The 16,815-nt window shown below is 40.9% G+C and overlaps 1 protein-coding gene and 1 long non-coding RNA gene across 2 annotated transcripts; one reads left to right on the top strand and one right to left on the bottom strand.

The window, feature by feature from the left end:
- Nucleotides 1–3,921: 3,921 nt before the first annotated feature.
- On the top strand, nucleotides 3,922–14,855 carry sf3b2 (splicing factor 3b, subunit 2). The gene is made up of 22 exons (XM_058395692.1): nucleotides 3,922–4,082; nucleotides 4,551–4,597; nucleotides 5,130–5,189; nucleotides 5,349–5,528; nucleotides 6,176–6,238; nucleotides 6,367–6,496; nucleotides 7,305–7,405; nucleotides 7,659–7,767; nucleotides 7,866–7,957; nucleotides 8,757–8,948; nucleotides 9,045–9,164; nucleotides 9,256–9,336; nucleotides 9,436–9,663; nucleotides 10,548–10,697; nucleotides 10,794–10,883; nucleotides 11,404–11,511; nucleotides 11,900–12,007; nucleotides 12,393–12,535; nucleotides 12,657–12,758; nucleotides 13,359–13,458; nucleotides 13,988–14,191; nucleotides 14,618–14,855. Exons 1-22 carry the CDS (start codon nucleotides 3,977–3,979, stop codon nucleotides 14,687–14,689), a joined length of 2,586 nt encoding a protein of 861 aa, XP_058251675.1. The 5' UTR covers nucleotides 3,922–3,976; the 3' UTR covers nucleotides 14,690–14,855.
- Nucleotides 6,427–7,399, bottom strand: LOC131356570 (uncharacterized). The gene is made up of 3 exons (XR_009205038.1): nucleotides 7,285–7,399; nucleotides 6,700–6,770; nucleotides 6,427–6,555 (listed from the first exon to the last, which is right to left on the bottom strand). It is a non-coding gene; the product is annotated as an uncharacterized LOC131356570 (long non-coding RNA).
- Nucleotides 14,856–16,815: the final 1,960 nt, after the last annotated feature.

Raw genomic sequence — 16,815 nt, 5'->3', positions numbered from 1 at the left:
GGTTATAAGAAACCCCTTTAGTGCTCTCACACCTGAGGACTGATGTACTGATTAAGGGAGGAATAAAAATGTCCTTCTTTAGGTTAGTTTAGTATCTGGAGCATCAGGAATTGTGGGTTTGTTTACAGGCTCAAAATTACCAGAAATAAAGAACTTTCTTTGTTTTTATTGGTAAGAATTTATCTTAACATGCTGTGAACTGCTCCCTTCACAGAACATCACACACTGATTCTAGCCAGTACAGAAAAAGGAGTGGGAGGTCCTGGTGTTCAACTGGAAAACAAGGAGCTTTACAGGTGATCTTAAACTCTTGAATGTTAGTGAACATCTATTGAAGTCACATTATTGTTAATGATTAGGGACTAAATACAGAGGTGCAGCAAATGTATTGTGGGTTAAAGTCAATAAAGACACTAAAGTCACATTAAATAGCAGTTATATAGCAGCACTCTCACTGAGAACATTAGCAGAAACACAGCAGTTTATACTCTCATCTATACACTCAGACTATCCTATATCCTACATACACATTTATCTCACTGTCCTTGTAAGGATTAATGCTGGAATTAATGCTGTTCTACATAGAAATCAAACCAAAATAATAATAATAAAAAAAAAGGTTTATACTAGCTAACACAAATGTTATGGATATACACTGAAAAGACTAAGAGACTAAGTCTAGACAATGTCCTAATCACATATTAACCTCATCACACAGGACATCAGACTTCATTTGAACATTTTTAACCCACCACTCACTCTAATGAAGACATAAAGAAAACATTTTTACTCACAGATCATCACACAGAGTGACCACAGCTCCATTCTGTCACACTGATAAACTACTGACTGACCAGAGGCTTGTGTTAAAGCCTCTACACTTCCTGTCTTCTTACACACAAAGAGAATGAACAATTTCCGTTTGGTGTGAGTTGATTCCTGAAAAAATTCTAATAACAAATAGCAATTTGCAGAACATAACTTTGTCAAAACTATATATTAAAAGCAAATTATTTGCTGCAGAGACCAGGATAATCACAAAATAGTCTATGTGGATATGAGTTATTAATGCTGACTGGTTCAGGCCTTTTGTTTCTAAGAAAGACCAACATTAAATAACCACAACTGCTAAACACACACCCACACACATTTTAGTTCCGTTTTTGTGACCAGAAGGAGATATGATGCTACACACAGTAGTAGTCATTGTTTCATGATAAATTAATCTTAAAACCTAGAGGGAAAAAGTGAACTTTTCCATCAAACATCTCACTCACTAATCTAAATTTTCTTCTGTAAATGCTCTGAACAATTTATACATATATCTGTGCATATCCTAATTGCTCAATTAGGCTCCTTTTAGCATCACCTTAACAACAGGACAATCAAAAAATATCTAAATACAAAAGCAGCATCTATTTATTTTGTTGTATTTTGATCAGGTAGTTTTAATCTTATACTCCATATGAAATAAAGTATGTAAAGACATGAAAGAATCATGAGCTAAACTCTGATTCACACTCACATCTCACAAAATAAAGTCTTAACTATTCAATACCTAAGAAAGTCAGTGACACAAAATAATACACAAATCTGCTAATTCCCAGCCACCAGTCAGCTCTCCCTCATAACATATAACAGCTACCCAACAGGAACTGCTAATGTGTAGTTTTCTCTGAGACATATGAAGACTTTTCACCTTCAGGGCAGATGAAAGGGCAGTTAATCAGGTGATCCTGATTCTCAATACACAGCCAGTAATAACAAGTGGAAGTGCTTGCAGTGAGCCGTAGTCAGATCCATGTACCGGGCTGCAGATTTCAGTCAGGCTTTAGTGCCTCAATATCTTTTACTGCAAATATCCTATTTTAAACGCAGGATCTAATATATTGTTTGTTAATCAATACCACAATACTTACATCAGTCCAGGCATGGTATAAGGATGTAGTGTAATAACAAATAATTACAACCAATTTATTATTTTTGTGGGATGTGTGAGAACATGTTGACCTGAACATCCTGTCACTGCTGACTGCTAACTGCTGTGTAGTGTGTGTGTGCGTGTGTGTGTGTGTGTGTGTGTGTGTGTGTGTGTGCCCTGCGATGTATTGGACCCCTTCCTCTTGACCCTGTGTAGAATAAGTGGTACAAAGGATGGATGGAGGGATGGATGGACAGATGGAGGGATGTAGGGATGGATGGAGGGAGGAAGGGATGGATGAAGGGAAGGATGGATGGAGGGATGAATGGAGGAATGGAGGGAGGGAGGAATGGATGGATGGACAGATCGAGGAAGGGAGGGATGGATGAAGGGAGGGATGGATGGATAGATAGATGGAGGGAGGGAGGGATGGATGGAGCAGTGGCAGGCCATGCATTTCACACCTAGACCTTCACTGGTGTCCTTCCTGAATTAATCCACCTCTATAGCATCATTATGGTGCCATGGCAATAGATACTAATCAACTGTTAAATAACAAAAGTAAAAAAGAAATTAGTCTACAGTATTTCACACCTCACAAGGAATAGTCAATTTTATTACTATATTACTATATTTCTTTATTACTATAAGGTTACTTTTCTCAAAAAAGACATTCTTGATGACATATGCAGCAAACTGCAATCTCCGGAGGACGCAGCATCTGAAATGAGATGCAGTGAATATAGAAACACTGTATATGTGCGGTTCCTGCCTCTGACTGCTCCAATTATCCAATCAAAGGACGGGAAATTGCTGACGTAATCGTATGCCTGCTAGATGGCCCCAGTGACGCCAACTCGAAATCTGATTGGTTAATGGAACAGTTTCATTGCCACTTATTTTAAGCTACAGGCGCCTGCACTGTTGATTCTGAAGGCCTTAAGGCAGATTTCTTTCACCCAGGCAACACATGATGTCAGCCACTGGCTGAAATATGATTGGATAAATACTCTTATCATAAATATACACTACTGGAAGCAGCGCAAGAGAAAAGCTATGAAATGTAGAGAACAGACTATCAGGAATAATTTAATACACATTCATGGAAAAATATATTAAATATATTAAAATGCAAGACAGTGATTCAGATCACTGCTGTTTAGGCCAGCAGAGAAGGCCTTGCTGGCCCTGGATGGTCCACCACTGGGATGGAGGGATGGATGGATTTCTCATGTCACAATTTTGTTCTGACTGAAACCACTTTAACACCACATTATCAGCACAACCACTGAACTCCTAACCTGTAGGAAACATTACGTGTGAATTTATGCTATGTTGATTTATGTTAAGAATAAATGTTAACTCTATCAAGTAAGAAAATGTTGAAACAAGCACCTGTAAAAGCATAATAGTATATTAACATTAATTTTTTTTATCAATGTTAAGAGATATATGTTGAGTAGATATTTTTAGAATCTGTGTTTCTGATATTTCAGTACGTGTAGCTTTATAAATCTGTCATCCTCTAGATGGATTTTTTTTTATCACCTAGAGGATGACTGATTAATTCAGTTTCCCGAAGAGACTTTTATTCTCTGTTCACGCTAGTTGGACGTGTGTGTGTGTGTGTGTGTCCTGTGATGTATTGGACCCCTGTCCAGGCTGTCCCCTGCTTTGTGCCCAGGGTCCCCTGGAAAAGGATGCAGGATCCTCATGACCCTGGGTAAAATAAGTGGTACAAAATATGAAAGATTGGATAGATGGATGATTAGATGGATGAATGGATGAATAGATGGATGGATGGATGATTAGATGGATGGATGGATGGATGATTAGATAGATGGATGGATGATTAGATAGATGGATGGATGATTAGATAGATGAATGAATGGATGATTTTTTATCACCTAGAGGATGACAGATTTATTTCAGTTTCCCGAAGAGACTTTTATTCTCTCCGTTCACGTTAGTTGGACGTTTGAGGAAGTTCCCATAATCCCCTGCGCCGGATCAGTGTGTGTATTGTGCAGCGCGGTGTGTGTGTGTAAAGTAAAGATGTCTGCTGACGGCGTTCCGGGCACAGAGTCTAACTCGGACCTGAACTCATGGAGCGTCCCCGAGTTACAGGCCAAACTGGCGGAGATCGGAGCGCCGGTCCTGGGTGAGAAAAACGAGCTAATCTAAATCAAACTCAGGCGTTAGTGCACCGGTTAGCTAGCTCGGTTAACGACAAGCGGCAGCACATATAGATATTAGCGTTAGCATTAGCTTGAATGGAGAAAAACAGCTGCAGTTTGGTGCTTTACTTAATAATTAGTGTCTTGTCACAAAACACTTGTTCTGCATCTGTATTGTACACCGTGATCCCACTAAAGATACTGTTTCATTAATAATGACTCCTGAAGCTGGTGGAAATGAATGGCGCTGTCCGCCATGTTTGTGGAAAACAAACGGGGGAAGAAGCTAATGTTGAGCTCCAGAGCTCCTGGATAGTTTACTCAGTCTTTCAGCAATGAGTTTAATCCTACTTTTAACTCACTTTCAGTGCTTCTACTGGAGGATTTTTATAAAATATATCTATTTTATCGTATAAATGCTGAACTTGTGTTGTGCTCTGTTGTTTCTGTAGGCCCGAGAGAAGAGTTAATAGACAGACTGAAATCCTACATGATGCAGGTAAAAGTCCTCTTTACACCTTTTTATAGAGAAATATATATATGATACACTTCGAATAATAAAATATTTAGCGTTTATATGTTTAATTGTGAGCTGTGTGTGTGAGAAACTTGAGAACAGAAGAGTATTCATTTTCATTAAACGGATAAATAGGTGTTGAAGTAACATACATGGTGAGTCAAAAGTTAGGAGCTAATGTAAGTGCCAAGAAGCAATATCTTTATTTAATATAATGTAATTGGTTCATTAAAAAAAAATAGCAAAAATAATAAGGGGGTAAATAAACAGAGGTACAAAATGACATTTTTGTGGTTTAGCTCCCATTGATTTCATTCTCAACAATCCATAATGTCTTTACTCTCACACTGAGCGTATCTGAATCAATTTCTTATTTTCTGTTGAGATTATTTCTTGTTAAATGTATCTTATCGTGACCCAGTGCAATGAAAGTCACAGGCTAAAATCGTCAGCCTAAAAGCTGTGTGTCTTTCAGATAACAGGCTTCATATTGTGATTTTATTTTCCCCCTCAGACAGGAGTGATGTTGACTAAACCCAGCTTGCCAGGCGGAGATGACAAGCCCCTGACCACGGTAAGAGAGCGCCCCAGAGTCTCACGTGTTTCACGTTATTGTAAGTCAGCTAATAGACAAGACGTGAATGAGTAGTTTGGAGTGCTGATGGGGTTTTTTTGGTTATGGTGTCCAAGCAGGAGTACTTTTTGTGTAATGCATATTCTCTCCCTGTGTCAGATGCCAGGTCTGCCTCCGATGCCACCGATGCCTTCCATGCCTCTGCCCCCAGGCATGGGTGTGCTGCAGGCCATGGGAATGATGGGAGGACCCCCACCACCTGGCATACGCATGAGCATGGAGCCGCCAGGAGTTTCCTCACAGGACGACGTGCAGAAAATGGCCCAGAGAGCTGGTCAGGTATGAGTGTGTTGACTGCTAGAGCTGAGCTTAAATAGATGTAAAGGAATCTGATGTGGAATACCAGGACTGAATATAATAAGGGCATGAATCAGTTCATACCTACTTAATTAGATGTTTAAAAAAAGATCGAAACAAATTGTAGATGTGTTTATGTCCTGGGGTAAAGATTGAGGTGGGTAACATGTTAGAAAATATCCTGTGCATACACCGATCAGGCATAACATTATGACCATCTGACTTATATTGTGTTGGTCCCCCTTTTGCTGCCAAAACAGCCCTGACTCGTCATGCACTGTGTATTCTGACCCCTTTGTATCAGAACCAGCATTAACTTCTTCAGCAATCTGAGCAACAGTAGCTCGTCTGTTGGATTGGATCACACGGGCCATGTTATGCCTGATCGGTGTATTTAAGTTTAATCAAGTATCAGTAAAATATAATTCAATTAAAAATAATTCTTGCTTGCTTGCTGGTCACAAACTGATACAGAAATTTAAAAATAAATCAATTGAATCGATCTCTATGAAATGCACAGAGCGATGTCATTTAACCATGATTTAATCTGTGTTAGATATTGTTTGTTTCTTCTGACCCATGTTATTTGGATGCAAGAGAATTGGATTAATGTCTGTGTTGTGTTTCAGGGGGATTCCAGAGGGATGGAGGAGCAGCTAAAGGAGCAGGAGCTTCTCGAGCAACAGAAGAGGGTAAGAGATCACAGCCTAAGGCACAGCATGAACACTATAATCACTGTATTTACATGCACAGATTTTAGCTTGCTGCTCTCTGAGACATTTCACTACTAAGCTTCCCCATTGGTTTTTTTTTTCTCCAGGCTGCACAGCTGCTGGAGCATGAGAGGCAACAGGAGCTGGTCAAGCTGCAGCAGACAGGACCCCCAGGCACCCGGGCTCCGGAACCAGGAGCTGCACCCAACCTGCTGCCACCCATTCCTCCACTCAGAGGTAACCGTCTGTTCCTCCACTCCATATTTAAAGCAGATTTATAATAGCTTTTAACTGCACTGTTAACAGAAAAAACAGAAGTCTCACAGCCTTTGAATATACTGAACAGCTGAATAATGTTCTGTTCTAACACAAATAGTAAACGATACAATACAAAAACATTAAATAAGTAATCATAAAATAAACTGTAATAATCTACTGACCTGATGATTCATTTAAGCCCCAGAGTGATTCAGTTCAAGACCAATCCAGTGATTCGGCAGCGCAGTGACCTCTGAAAGAAGACAGCAGTACCAGTTTCATCTTTGGTCTTTCTCTGTAGTCTAGCCACATTTTGTTGCTGCTGCTGTATTTCATTGCAGTGTTTGCAAATGTTGCATGTGGCAGTGCATTTGTGAGATCCACCAATGAGCTTTTTTAAGTTTAGATGCCTTTTGTGAATTTTTCTCACTCTTGTTCTCTCCCATGAACTGTGCAGTGTACATCAGTGGTCATGCGCATTTATTATTTGAGAGTAGTAGCCATATCATAGACTGATTGATAGATTTTTTTTTTTTCCCTGTTTTTGTGTGTCTTTTCATTCCTGTGTACCAGTCTTCTAAATTTGTCAATTTTGTATATGGACAAAAAGTCATACAGAATTCTTGTGCTTTAGAACAGAACTGAAGCTATAAGTTTCATTTGTGGTGAAACATTTCTAGTTTCCTCACTTTGAGAGCTGAAGCCTTTTCAGAAATGTATTTATCCTGTGTGTGCACTGTGGTTTTTGTGTGAAATAGTTACTCAACCTTAACCTTTCCTCTTGTAGCCTTGACAACCAGTGTTCCACCTCCTCCAGGAGTTTCCATGGTATCACAGACCAGTCAGAGACAGAGAGTACCACCTCCACCTGGAGAAGACTTAAGAGAGGTAGGAACTGCTCTTTCACACTCCACCAAAGTGGTTTTGGGATTGCACCAGTGTGTGATGAGTGTTCCGTATCTACTCGGGTACAGCATCTTGGCACTGTAGTGCATTATGGGATTTCATGAGGGCACAGGGTTTTTGTTTTTTGTTTTTTTTAAATGACTAGAAAATAGCAATGCCCTTAATTTGAAAGGATCTACCTTATTGTTCTTTGCTGAGCCAGATGTTTTATCACTTGCGTATGTTGTGTGAGCAGGCGTGGCAGAGCGACGATGTGGGAATCGGGCCGAAGATCCCTCAGGCTCTGGAGAAGATCCTGCAGCTGAAGGAGATCAGACAGGAGCAGCTCATCGCCGCGCCTACAGGTCAGAATGCAGTGAGACTATTGACAACTTTAACACGTTGTTTTCTGCAGCACAGTTTAACACCCTGTGTGCGTCGTGTCCATTTATAATGTTTTCAGAAGAGGAAGACGATGACGCGGCCGACATGGACATGAACAGCTCTCGCCCATACTCGGACGATGAAGATGAAGGCACACTCTCTAAAAAGGATGTGAGTTTTACCAGCTAGATTTTGTCTCCTTTTGATAGGCGTGTTTATGGTAAGGACATGAAATGATGCGTTCCTCAGCACTGCATTGCTAATTGGCTGAAGAAGGAATTAAGCTAGAGTTAAGTTACTTTATTTAAAAAGCATCAGGAGAATCTAATCTTTGTATGGAAGAATGAAATTAACGTAATAGCTTTGTTAATTCTGCTGAAAGAAATGTAAGATGGTTGATTGAATAAAAGCTGAAAGATAAAAACAGGCTTTTTAAAACATTTTGAGTATTAAAAAGAAAAGGAGGAGAAACTGATTGGAGTCGGAGTTGAATTAAAGAATAAAATACATGTTGTAGAAATATAGAACAGGATAAATATATAAATGCCAACAGTTGACATTTTGTTTTTACTTAATAAAAGAACATTTATTTAATTGTAGTTACACAGAATGTTAGGGAACATCCATAACACTTATAACACACAATGCAGCTTGTGACTGTTTATTTGATGTCACCATAGTCTTTGTTTCAAGCATTACTATGGTAACAATAATGAATCAGAAGGAGCGTATTAATACAAACCCTGCAACATGAGCTACTCTCAGAGCTGCTGTTATAAAAATGAATCGACTCCTGCTGGCTAATCAGGTTTCAGTGAGGTTATGATATTAGTGAGATTAATCGACACAACAAGGACTGATCTTAGAAATCCGTTAACATCAGCAAAAATGAACACGCGAAGCTGATTTTCAATCATAACATAGAGTTTAAAAGGAAGGTGACATTTCTGTACTTCACTGTGATTTTCAGAAAAGTCGCAGGCGCAGGAACCGGAAGAAGAAGAAGAAGAGGAATCAAGAGAACAACAAGCAAGTGGAGGCGAGAAAGAACGAGGCTGACAAAGAGAAAGATCCCGAAGTGGAGATCGAGTACGTCACGGAGGAGCCGGAGATCTACGACCCCAACTTCATTTTCTTTAAGAGGATCTTCGAAGCGTTTAAGGTGTGTGTTTACATCCTCCTCAGTCAGTGAGGTGTACGTTGTGCTCAAACATTATTGTTATTATTATTTCTAATATATTTCTGCTGCGTCCCCCAGTTGACAGATGAGGTGAAGAAAGAGAAGGAGAAGGAGCCGGAGAAGACAGAGAAGCAGGAAATCACCTCGTATAAGAAGAAATTTTTGGAGGAGAAGAAAGACAGCGACGACAGTGACGAGGTGACGTGTCCGTGTACCTGGAGAGCTTGAATGTAATTCTGGTATATTACTCATATTCTATATAAATATCTGTATCTTCCTGTTCCCACAGGAAACCAAACAGGATGTGCCTAAGCTCTCCAAGAAGAAGCTGAGAAGGATGAACAGGCTGACTGTAGCTGAGCTCAAACAGGTTTCACACTAGATATTTATAGAGAAAGATGAAAGAGGATCAAGATCTCAAATATCCACAGTTTGCCATCTTTGATCAATGTTAACTCTCCTTCGCTAGTTGGTGGCACGCCCGGACGTGGTGGAGATGCATGACGTGACAGCGCAGGAGCCCAAGCTGCTGGTGCACCTGAAGGCCACGAGGAACACTGTACCTGTTCCACGCCACTGGTGCTTCAAGAGGAAGTACCTGCAGGGGAAGAGGGGTATCGAGAAGCCACCTTTCGAGCTCCCCGAGTTCATCAAACGCACCGGGATCCAGGAGATGAGGGAAGCCCTGCAGGAGAAGGTGAAAAACTTGTGTGGATTTACTGTATATTAAAAATCATTTTTGTTGCTGTCGTGTATTTAATAACAAAAAGGATGTAGCAGTGGAACAGCATCACAAAAGTAGAAACAATCATCAGTGGTGCTTTAATTATTATTATTATTATTCCTGGACTGTGAGGTTGAGATGAACATCTACATCTCTCATGTATCGTATATTTTCTAACCAGCCCACACATTTTGAACTGTTACATCATCCCATGTAATGCAGTAATTATACGCCGATTAAAAGGCACAGTTGTGGATGATTATGTGCTGGTATGGGGGGGGGGTTATGGCTTTAGATGTTTATTCAGTGTGGGGATGCTTTTAGCCTTGAGCTGTGGACAAAGCTCTGGTTTAATATTTCCTTGAAGCATGTATTGTCGCATTTATGAAACCAAATATTTGGAGGCACCAAATCTGCTCCGGGATCAGCACAGGTACCTTGTGTTAGCCTGGAGGTTTGAACCTGTTTCTTCTTTGTTGATAGTGATTAGCCATAACCCCTAAAGGACTATTACAGTGCAAATATACTGCACTTTATCTGTGTGTGTTGAGAGAGAGAGCACTAGCTGCTACATGCTTTTATCAGCATCTCAAATGAACATTGGTAGAAGTTTTACCAATTTTAGAGAGCTGCACCTCAAAAAAAACAGATCTTTAAAGGTTATAGTTTTAAAACTCGTACACTAATAGGGAAACTGGTCGGTGCTGGGGCTCAATAATGGTCTAGAAAAGTACACAAGTGTGCGATTTGAGACAGTATGTTAGTTTGTTTATGCAGACACAGTGTCACATGTTGCTGTTCATGTGCACCGTTATTGTAAATGAGTTGCACGCTAAATGTTTCTCTCCTTTCAACAGGAGGATGCTAAAACTATGAAGACGAAAATGCGCGAGAAAGTTCGCCCAAAGATGGGCAAGATCGACATCGACTACCAGAAGCTCCATGATGCCTTCTTCAAGTGGCAGATCAAGCCGAAACTCACCATCCATGGAGATCTGTACTACGAGGTAAAGTAAATTCTCTCTCTCTCTCTCTCTCTCTCTCTCTCTCTCTCTCGGTGCCTTTGCATGACTCATGGTTCTGCATTTCACTCCGTCCCTCAGGGTAAGGAGTTTGAGACACGGCTGAAAGAGAAGAAGCCTGGAGATCTGTCTGATGAGCTGAGGATCGCTCTGGGCATGCCCACTGGCCCTGTGAGTTGTCGTTCATGTTTATCTAGTTTGCACAGTGTGTTTACATTCCCCTTATGCTTGTTAAAGAAATCCTTAAGGAACTAAATCTATTTACTGTGGAATTAAACATAAGTAGGGGTGATGGCTCATATAGCAGTGAGCTGTTTGGGAAAGTAAATGGAACAGTACAAGAATTTTGTGGGCTTTTATGCACCGAGGCTTTTCTTTATTTTTAGGTAACTTCTCATGATTTTAATTAGAGGTAAAGAAAGGATTGAGTACAGTTATCCAGAGGAGATATTACAGTTAGACAGTGGATAACTACAGATTGGGTTTGTTGCCTGTATGTGGTTAGGAGAAGAAAAGGATAGGATCCATCCTTCCTGCTTATTTGAATTCTCTAGTGCATTTTGTCCAGTAGAGGGTGCTGTGAGTGTGGAGCGCTGATTGTTCTGCTTGTTTTGCGTGTACATGTCTGTATTAACTGACTCATTTCCGGCACAGCTATGTTGTGAAGTAATCTTTCTTTCTGTCTCTGTAGAACTCCCATAAGGTTCCTCCTCCATGGCTTATTGCCATGCAGCGATACGGTCCTCCTCCTTCCTACCCCAATCTCAAGATCCCTGGCCTCAACGCCCCCATTCCTGAGGTTAGTGTGGGGCAGCTGCATCCAAACACATGTTTTTTTTGCTGTCATGTTGTCTGTGGGCCACAAATTGCCAGTCCTGCAGCTGGAACAACTGAATTTCAATTGAAAGTCTAATTAGCAGCCTGTTTGGGAGTGTTAGCAGTGAAATGTGCAAGATATGAGGTACACCAGGCCCTAGAAACCTGTGCTGTAGACCATGTTGGTTTTTTTTTTTTAGGAATGTATAAATACATAATTGAGTCGAGTGCTTGTGGGAATTTAGAGGCAGAAATGTCCCGAGATGTAGGTTGTTGAACAGGGAAATGCTTTTACGAGGTCAGGAGGCTTGGCTATCTGAGCACAAGGTTTTAAAACGTGTTCAACTGTTGGTTAAAACTTTCTAACACAGAACTGCTCGTTTGGATATCACGCTGGAGGATGGGGGAAACCTCCCGTAGACGAGACAGGAAAACCTCTATACGGCGACGTGTTCGGAACCAACGCCGTCGACTTCCAGGTAAGAGCGGACACACACCTTCCATTCTAACAGCTTAAAGCGCTTCAGTGTTGGAGTGCATTTAAATATTAATTAGCTTGTAATTACTTCCACAGATAGCTTGCATTAGTAGTAGCATTAATTATGCATGTTGGATTCATCTTATTGTATAAACCACTGAACTCAAACATTCCTCTCTCTTAACCAAAGACGTTCATTAGCAGACAGAATAATGTGGTATTTTTTAAATAGTTGATTTGTTCCCATGGTAAGAGTTTGTTCTAGTTTTTAGATCCTAATACACACTTGTGCTCACTACATGAGTGTGTTGATGCCCTTTAATCCAACCTGGGGGGGGGGGGAAACATCTGTTAAACAAAAAGTAAAACTAAAAATTTCTCATCAGGCCAAAGCAGAGGAAGAAGAAGTGGACCGAACCCCATGGGGCGAACTCGAACCATCAGATGAAGAGTCTTCGGAAGAAGAGGAAGAGGAGGAGAGCGACGAGGACAAACCAGATGAGTCCGGTTTCTTCACACCTGCCGACAGGTAACGCTCCTTTACACCACAGAGATTTTTAATACATTTTTTTTTTTATTATACTACATGATGTAATTAAAGATGACTATGCTTAAGAGACTTAACTGATCTCTCTCGGTCTGTATCTCAGCGGCTTGATCACTCCCGGTGGCTTCTCCTCGGTTCCCGCTGGCATGGAGACTCCAGAACTGATTGAGCTCAGGAAGAAGAAGATTGAAGAGGCGATGGACGGGTGAGTGTGTGTGTGTGAGAGAGAGATTGATTAAAGGGGGATGTGTGTGATGTATGAAACAAAAGTAGAATGTTAGTTAAAATATTTTTTTAGAATGTTACATTGTGGGTTAAAGCCCAGGGGCATCAATCTGTGATCACATGCTGATTAGGTTGATACTGGTACCTGATAAAAAAGGGGAAAAAAGTACACAGAGACACTGGAAAGTCACCAGGTATTTTTTTTTTTTGAGTAAAACATGAGTGAACCATTATCTTTAGCAATCATGGATGGATGTCAAAGCCAGACTCTCAGGGCTTGAATGAATTCTGCAATTCTGTTCAGTAAACCAATCTAAATAGCAGGCAAGCAAAAAAGATTCATTTAGCTGTAGTAATTGAAAAGTGTCCTGAGACTGTCGATTAAGACGGCTCATTAGAATATTTGGCCCCACCCATACAGCCATACTTCATCAAGAACAGTCTGTTCACGTTGACCTAAAAGCTAGCTATCAACTTGCATCCTCCAGATTTAAGTTTTAATGATGAAACGTTTTTAATGTGCACAGTATTCCCTAGGAATGTTGCTGTGTTGTAACTCTATGTGCCTCTGTGTGAACAGAAACGAAACTCCTCAGCTGTTCACAGTGCTGCCGGAGAGGCGAACAGGCCCCGTGGGAGCAGCCATGATGGCATCCACACACATCTACGACATGTCTGCGGTGAGTGTGTATACGCACAACTGTGAAGGACTAACAGACGAGCACAAAGATCATTACGCTTGCAATGTGACGTGTGGAATATTTTACCTAATAAGGCAGCTGTTTCCGAAGAGAACATTTGTTGTTGTTGTTATTAACACATCATTAGCTTTTTCTCTGTATAGAAGTACGTGATTGAGAGGAGGCAAAGGAACGCCGCTTTGCGATCGTTTGCATAAATTGTGAATTGCGCAGGCTTTGCTGAATCCGGGCTTTAGTCCTCAGAAGGGAGCATTAATTCTTTGTTATGCCATGCTGTAATCTCGCCTCCTGCTCATCTCTGAGCCCAGAACTCTATTAAATAGAAATCAGACTCCAGCCTTCCAGACCGGCCTTGTGTTTACACTGTAAATGACGGGGGCGATTAATGAGTGCCGCAGTGTGTCAGTGTGCATACTAATAAACCTATTTTTAAACACTTTCCATCCACATCTGCTCAACTTCTAACATTCTAGCCATTTCTCTCACTCCTTGTTCTTTCTCCCATTAGGCGGGGGCAGCGCGGAAGGTGGCCGGGGTGACCGGCTTGGGCGGAGACTCGCAGGGCGTGGAGGTGGCTCTGGCTCCAGAGGAGCTTGAGCTCGACCCAATGGCCATGACGCAGAAGTACGAGGAGCATGTGCGCGAGCAGCAGGCTCAGGTGGAGAAGGAGGACTTCAGCGACATGGTGGCCGAGCACGCCGCCAAACAGAAGGTACCGCTACAGCTTCACCTTCCACACTCCTCAGTATTTACAGAGGAACGTGTGCTGTGAGATACAAATTTGCATCATTAGCTTTAATAAAAAATCTGTAGATTCGGTTACCATGACAACCTCCACAATCGCCAAGTGAGCTCATATATGAAATTTTTGAGGTGCTCAGAAATTCATTTTGACTCCTGACTTCATCAGATCAAGACATTCAAGATCTGTTCATGTTTTAAAATCATTTTTATTTTAGGCTTGTGATGAATATTAACCCCAAATATTTCGTCAATATACAATACAAATGCCAGATTTCAAGCTCCTACAGACAGTTACTGATGGAACAGGACACATGTACCTCTGAACTGCATGTGGTGAATTGCATGTGCTGTAACACCTTACTCACTTTCTATTCTCTCTTTGTGTGTCCGGCAGCAAAAGAAGAGAAAAGGCCAGCCACAGGACACTCGCGCCGGAGCCAAGAAATACAAAGAGTTCAAGTTTTAAAGAGGAGACGAGCGTGAGACCACGGATAAACCATACCGTCTGTTTTGTTTTCTTTTCTTTTTTCCCCTTTTAGATTCAGCTCTGTAGAAATAAACAGTATCTATCTGTATGCTGATAAAGCAATTTTTCACGTTTCACTGTCTTTTGTAAATAAAACATAAATCCATTTTTGCTTGTGTGTTCTTTGTGGACTGATGTTTCTGCTTTAGCTGACATGTTTAAAGATTTCACAAATGGATTTTTTATCACAGTAGTTTCTGTTTAGACGTTTGTAAATGGGAGCTGTGTTGGATAGCCATTTGGGTCAAAGCGAAAAATATTAAATCTACATGCAGGATATTCTCTAGCAACTCACTTTGTAGTTCGTTGTTTTCAGCGTGTGTACTGTCCAACATTATTTATTTATTTTTCTTCATTTAGTTTGGATCAACTATTTAAACAGTAAAAAAAAATAACACTTATCTTGAGAGAATTTGCATATTGTGTGTGTATATCTGGTTTTATATCAGCTCTGTCGCTAAAGCAAGCTCTAACTGTACAAGCTCTCTGCAGAAGCAACAAAAAAAAACTTCCATTGAAACCTGTTTTTCTTCATACTGTCTTTTAGATATATTTATAGATGAGCCATGAAACCATGATTGTAAGCCTTTTAGAGCATTGAACAGAAACTGTGAGCTTAGGAGCTGCACTACAAGACTGTTCAGAAGAGTCATTAGAGCTACATTTGTTTCTTTACGAATAAAAAGACACCTAATTTGCAGAAAAGTAATACGTTCAAGTGTCATGCTGTTCATCACTTGCAGCTCTGTGTCTCACTCGGGTATAGAAAATAAAGCATTGTTTAATGTGTGGTTGTGTTTCTTGGCTTTCCATATTCAGCTAAGCCTTGATGTGGATGCACGTGAACACACATCTTATCAGCCCAATAAAGAGGCACAGTTTAGACACTGGATACAAGGTTGAAGCATAATTCAGGATTTTAGTTGCCGGTGGTGGTAAATTAGTCTCAAAAGCCTAATTCCCAATGGAGCATCTGAGGCACTGTTTTCTCTAATTCTAGCTGTCTGTGACTCATGATGTGTAAAAAAAAAAAAAAAAACTCCAGGAACTCTATTAGAAAGACCTAGTGCTTCCTGAAATACTTAAACTGGTTAATTAATTAATCCTGTGACCTAGTGAACCAGTACTCATTGATAGAAACTTTGCTCTGAATTAAGTGTGAACAGAAATGTAGTGTTGCCTGATGCAGTGGCGCGATTTTGCCAGCAGGGGGAGCAGCAACAACTTGCTGTAAATTCAAGTCACCTGACGCCTGGGGTTCAGCTTGACCTACTTAACTGCTTTCGCCAGGGCTGACTTGGTGTCACACACACATGCAAACACACGCTGCATTACTTAAGTACACATTCACTTCCATGCACGTACACACACACACACACACACCACACATGCACTTAACCTCTGGCCATGTACACACACACACACACGCTATCAGTAAGTCCCCTGGCTCTGTGCTGGACAGGATCCATTATGCAGCTTTGTGTAGCAGTGCAGGACTTCATCTCCAGTTTGTTCATCTTTGATCGAGTTAAGTGGCTGCAGCCATTTTTTTTTGGCGCAGCTGTCAGAGCAGGCTTTCTCTTCTCTTTTTATTTGCTCCACGCAGCGTGCAGAGTGCCTCCTGGCAGCCATTCAGGTTCATAAAACAGGAATTAATCCTCTGTGTCGTATAAAGAGAAGATCAAATGTAGTGTTCATGACTGTACTTTGTTCTCAAGGAAGAACCCGGGCCTTTTCTTTTAAGATAACACCTCGCACCTTTCACGTTTATTGCTCTTCTAAGCATTTGTGTGTGAGTTGGATTGACTGAATAAACACCTCATTTCTTGTGTAAACTCTGTGGCGTGACGGCTACCAGAGCAAACACTCAGCATGCTTTCATTCTATTCTGATGAACACCAGGCATGGAAAAGAGCTGTATGTTAGATGGGGTCTTAAGTGCTTAGAAAAGACTGTACCCAGATGCCCGAGGATACATTTGTTTTTCCATAAAGAATTCCATACTCATGCGACTGGCCTTTTCAATGCAGCATCTTCCTCAGACACCAGCATCGGATTATAGTCCT

Source organism: Hemibagrus wyckioides, linkage group LG07 (assembly GCF_019097595.1).
Source record: "Hemibagrus wyckioides isolate EC202008001 linkage group LG07, SWU_Hwy_1.0, whole genome shotgun sequence".
In the NCBI taxonomy this organism is placed as follows: Eukaryota; Metazoa; Chordata; class Actinopteri; order Siluriformes; family Bagridae; genus Hemibagrus; species Hemibagrus wyckioides.
The sequence above is the reverse complement of the archived record's forward strand: the minus strand, read 5'-3'. Positions and strand labels throughout refer to the sequence as shown.

Coding starts and splice junctions, on each gene's coding strand:
- sf3b2 (XM_058395692.1), top strand. CDS start 3,977: ATGTCTGCTGACGGCGTTCCGGGCACAGAGTCTAACTCGGACCTGAAC. Junction 4,598..5,129: donor TGAAATCCTACATGATGCAG/GTAAAAGTCCTC, acceptor TTTCCCCCTCAG/ACAGGAGTGATGTTGACTAA. Junction 5,529..6,175: donor TGGCCCAGAGAGCTGGTCAG/GTATGAGTGTGT, acceptor GTTGTGTTTCAG/GGGGATTCCAGAGGGATGGA.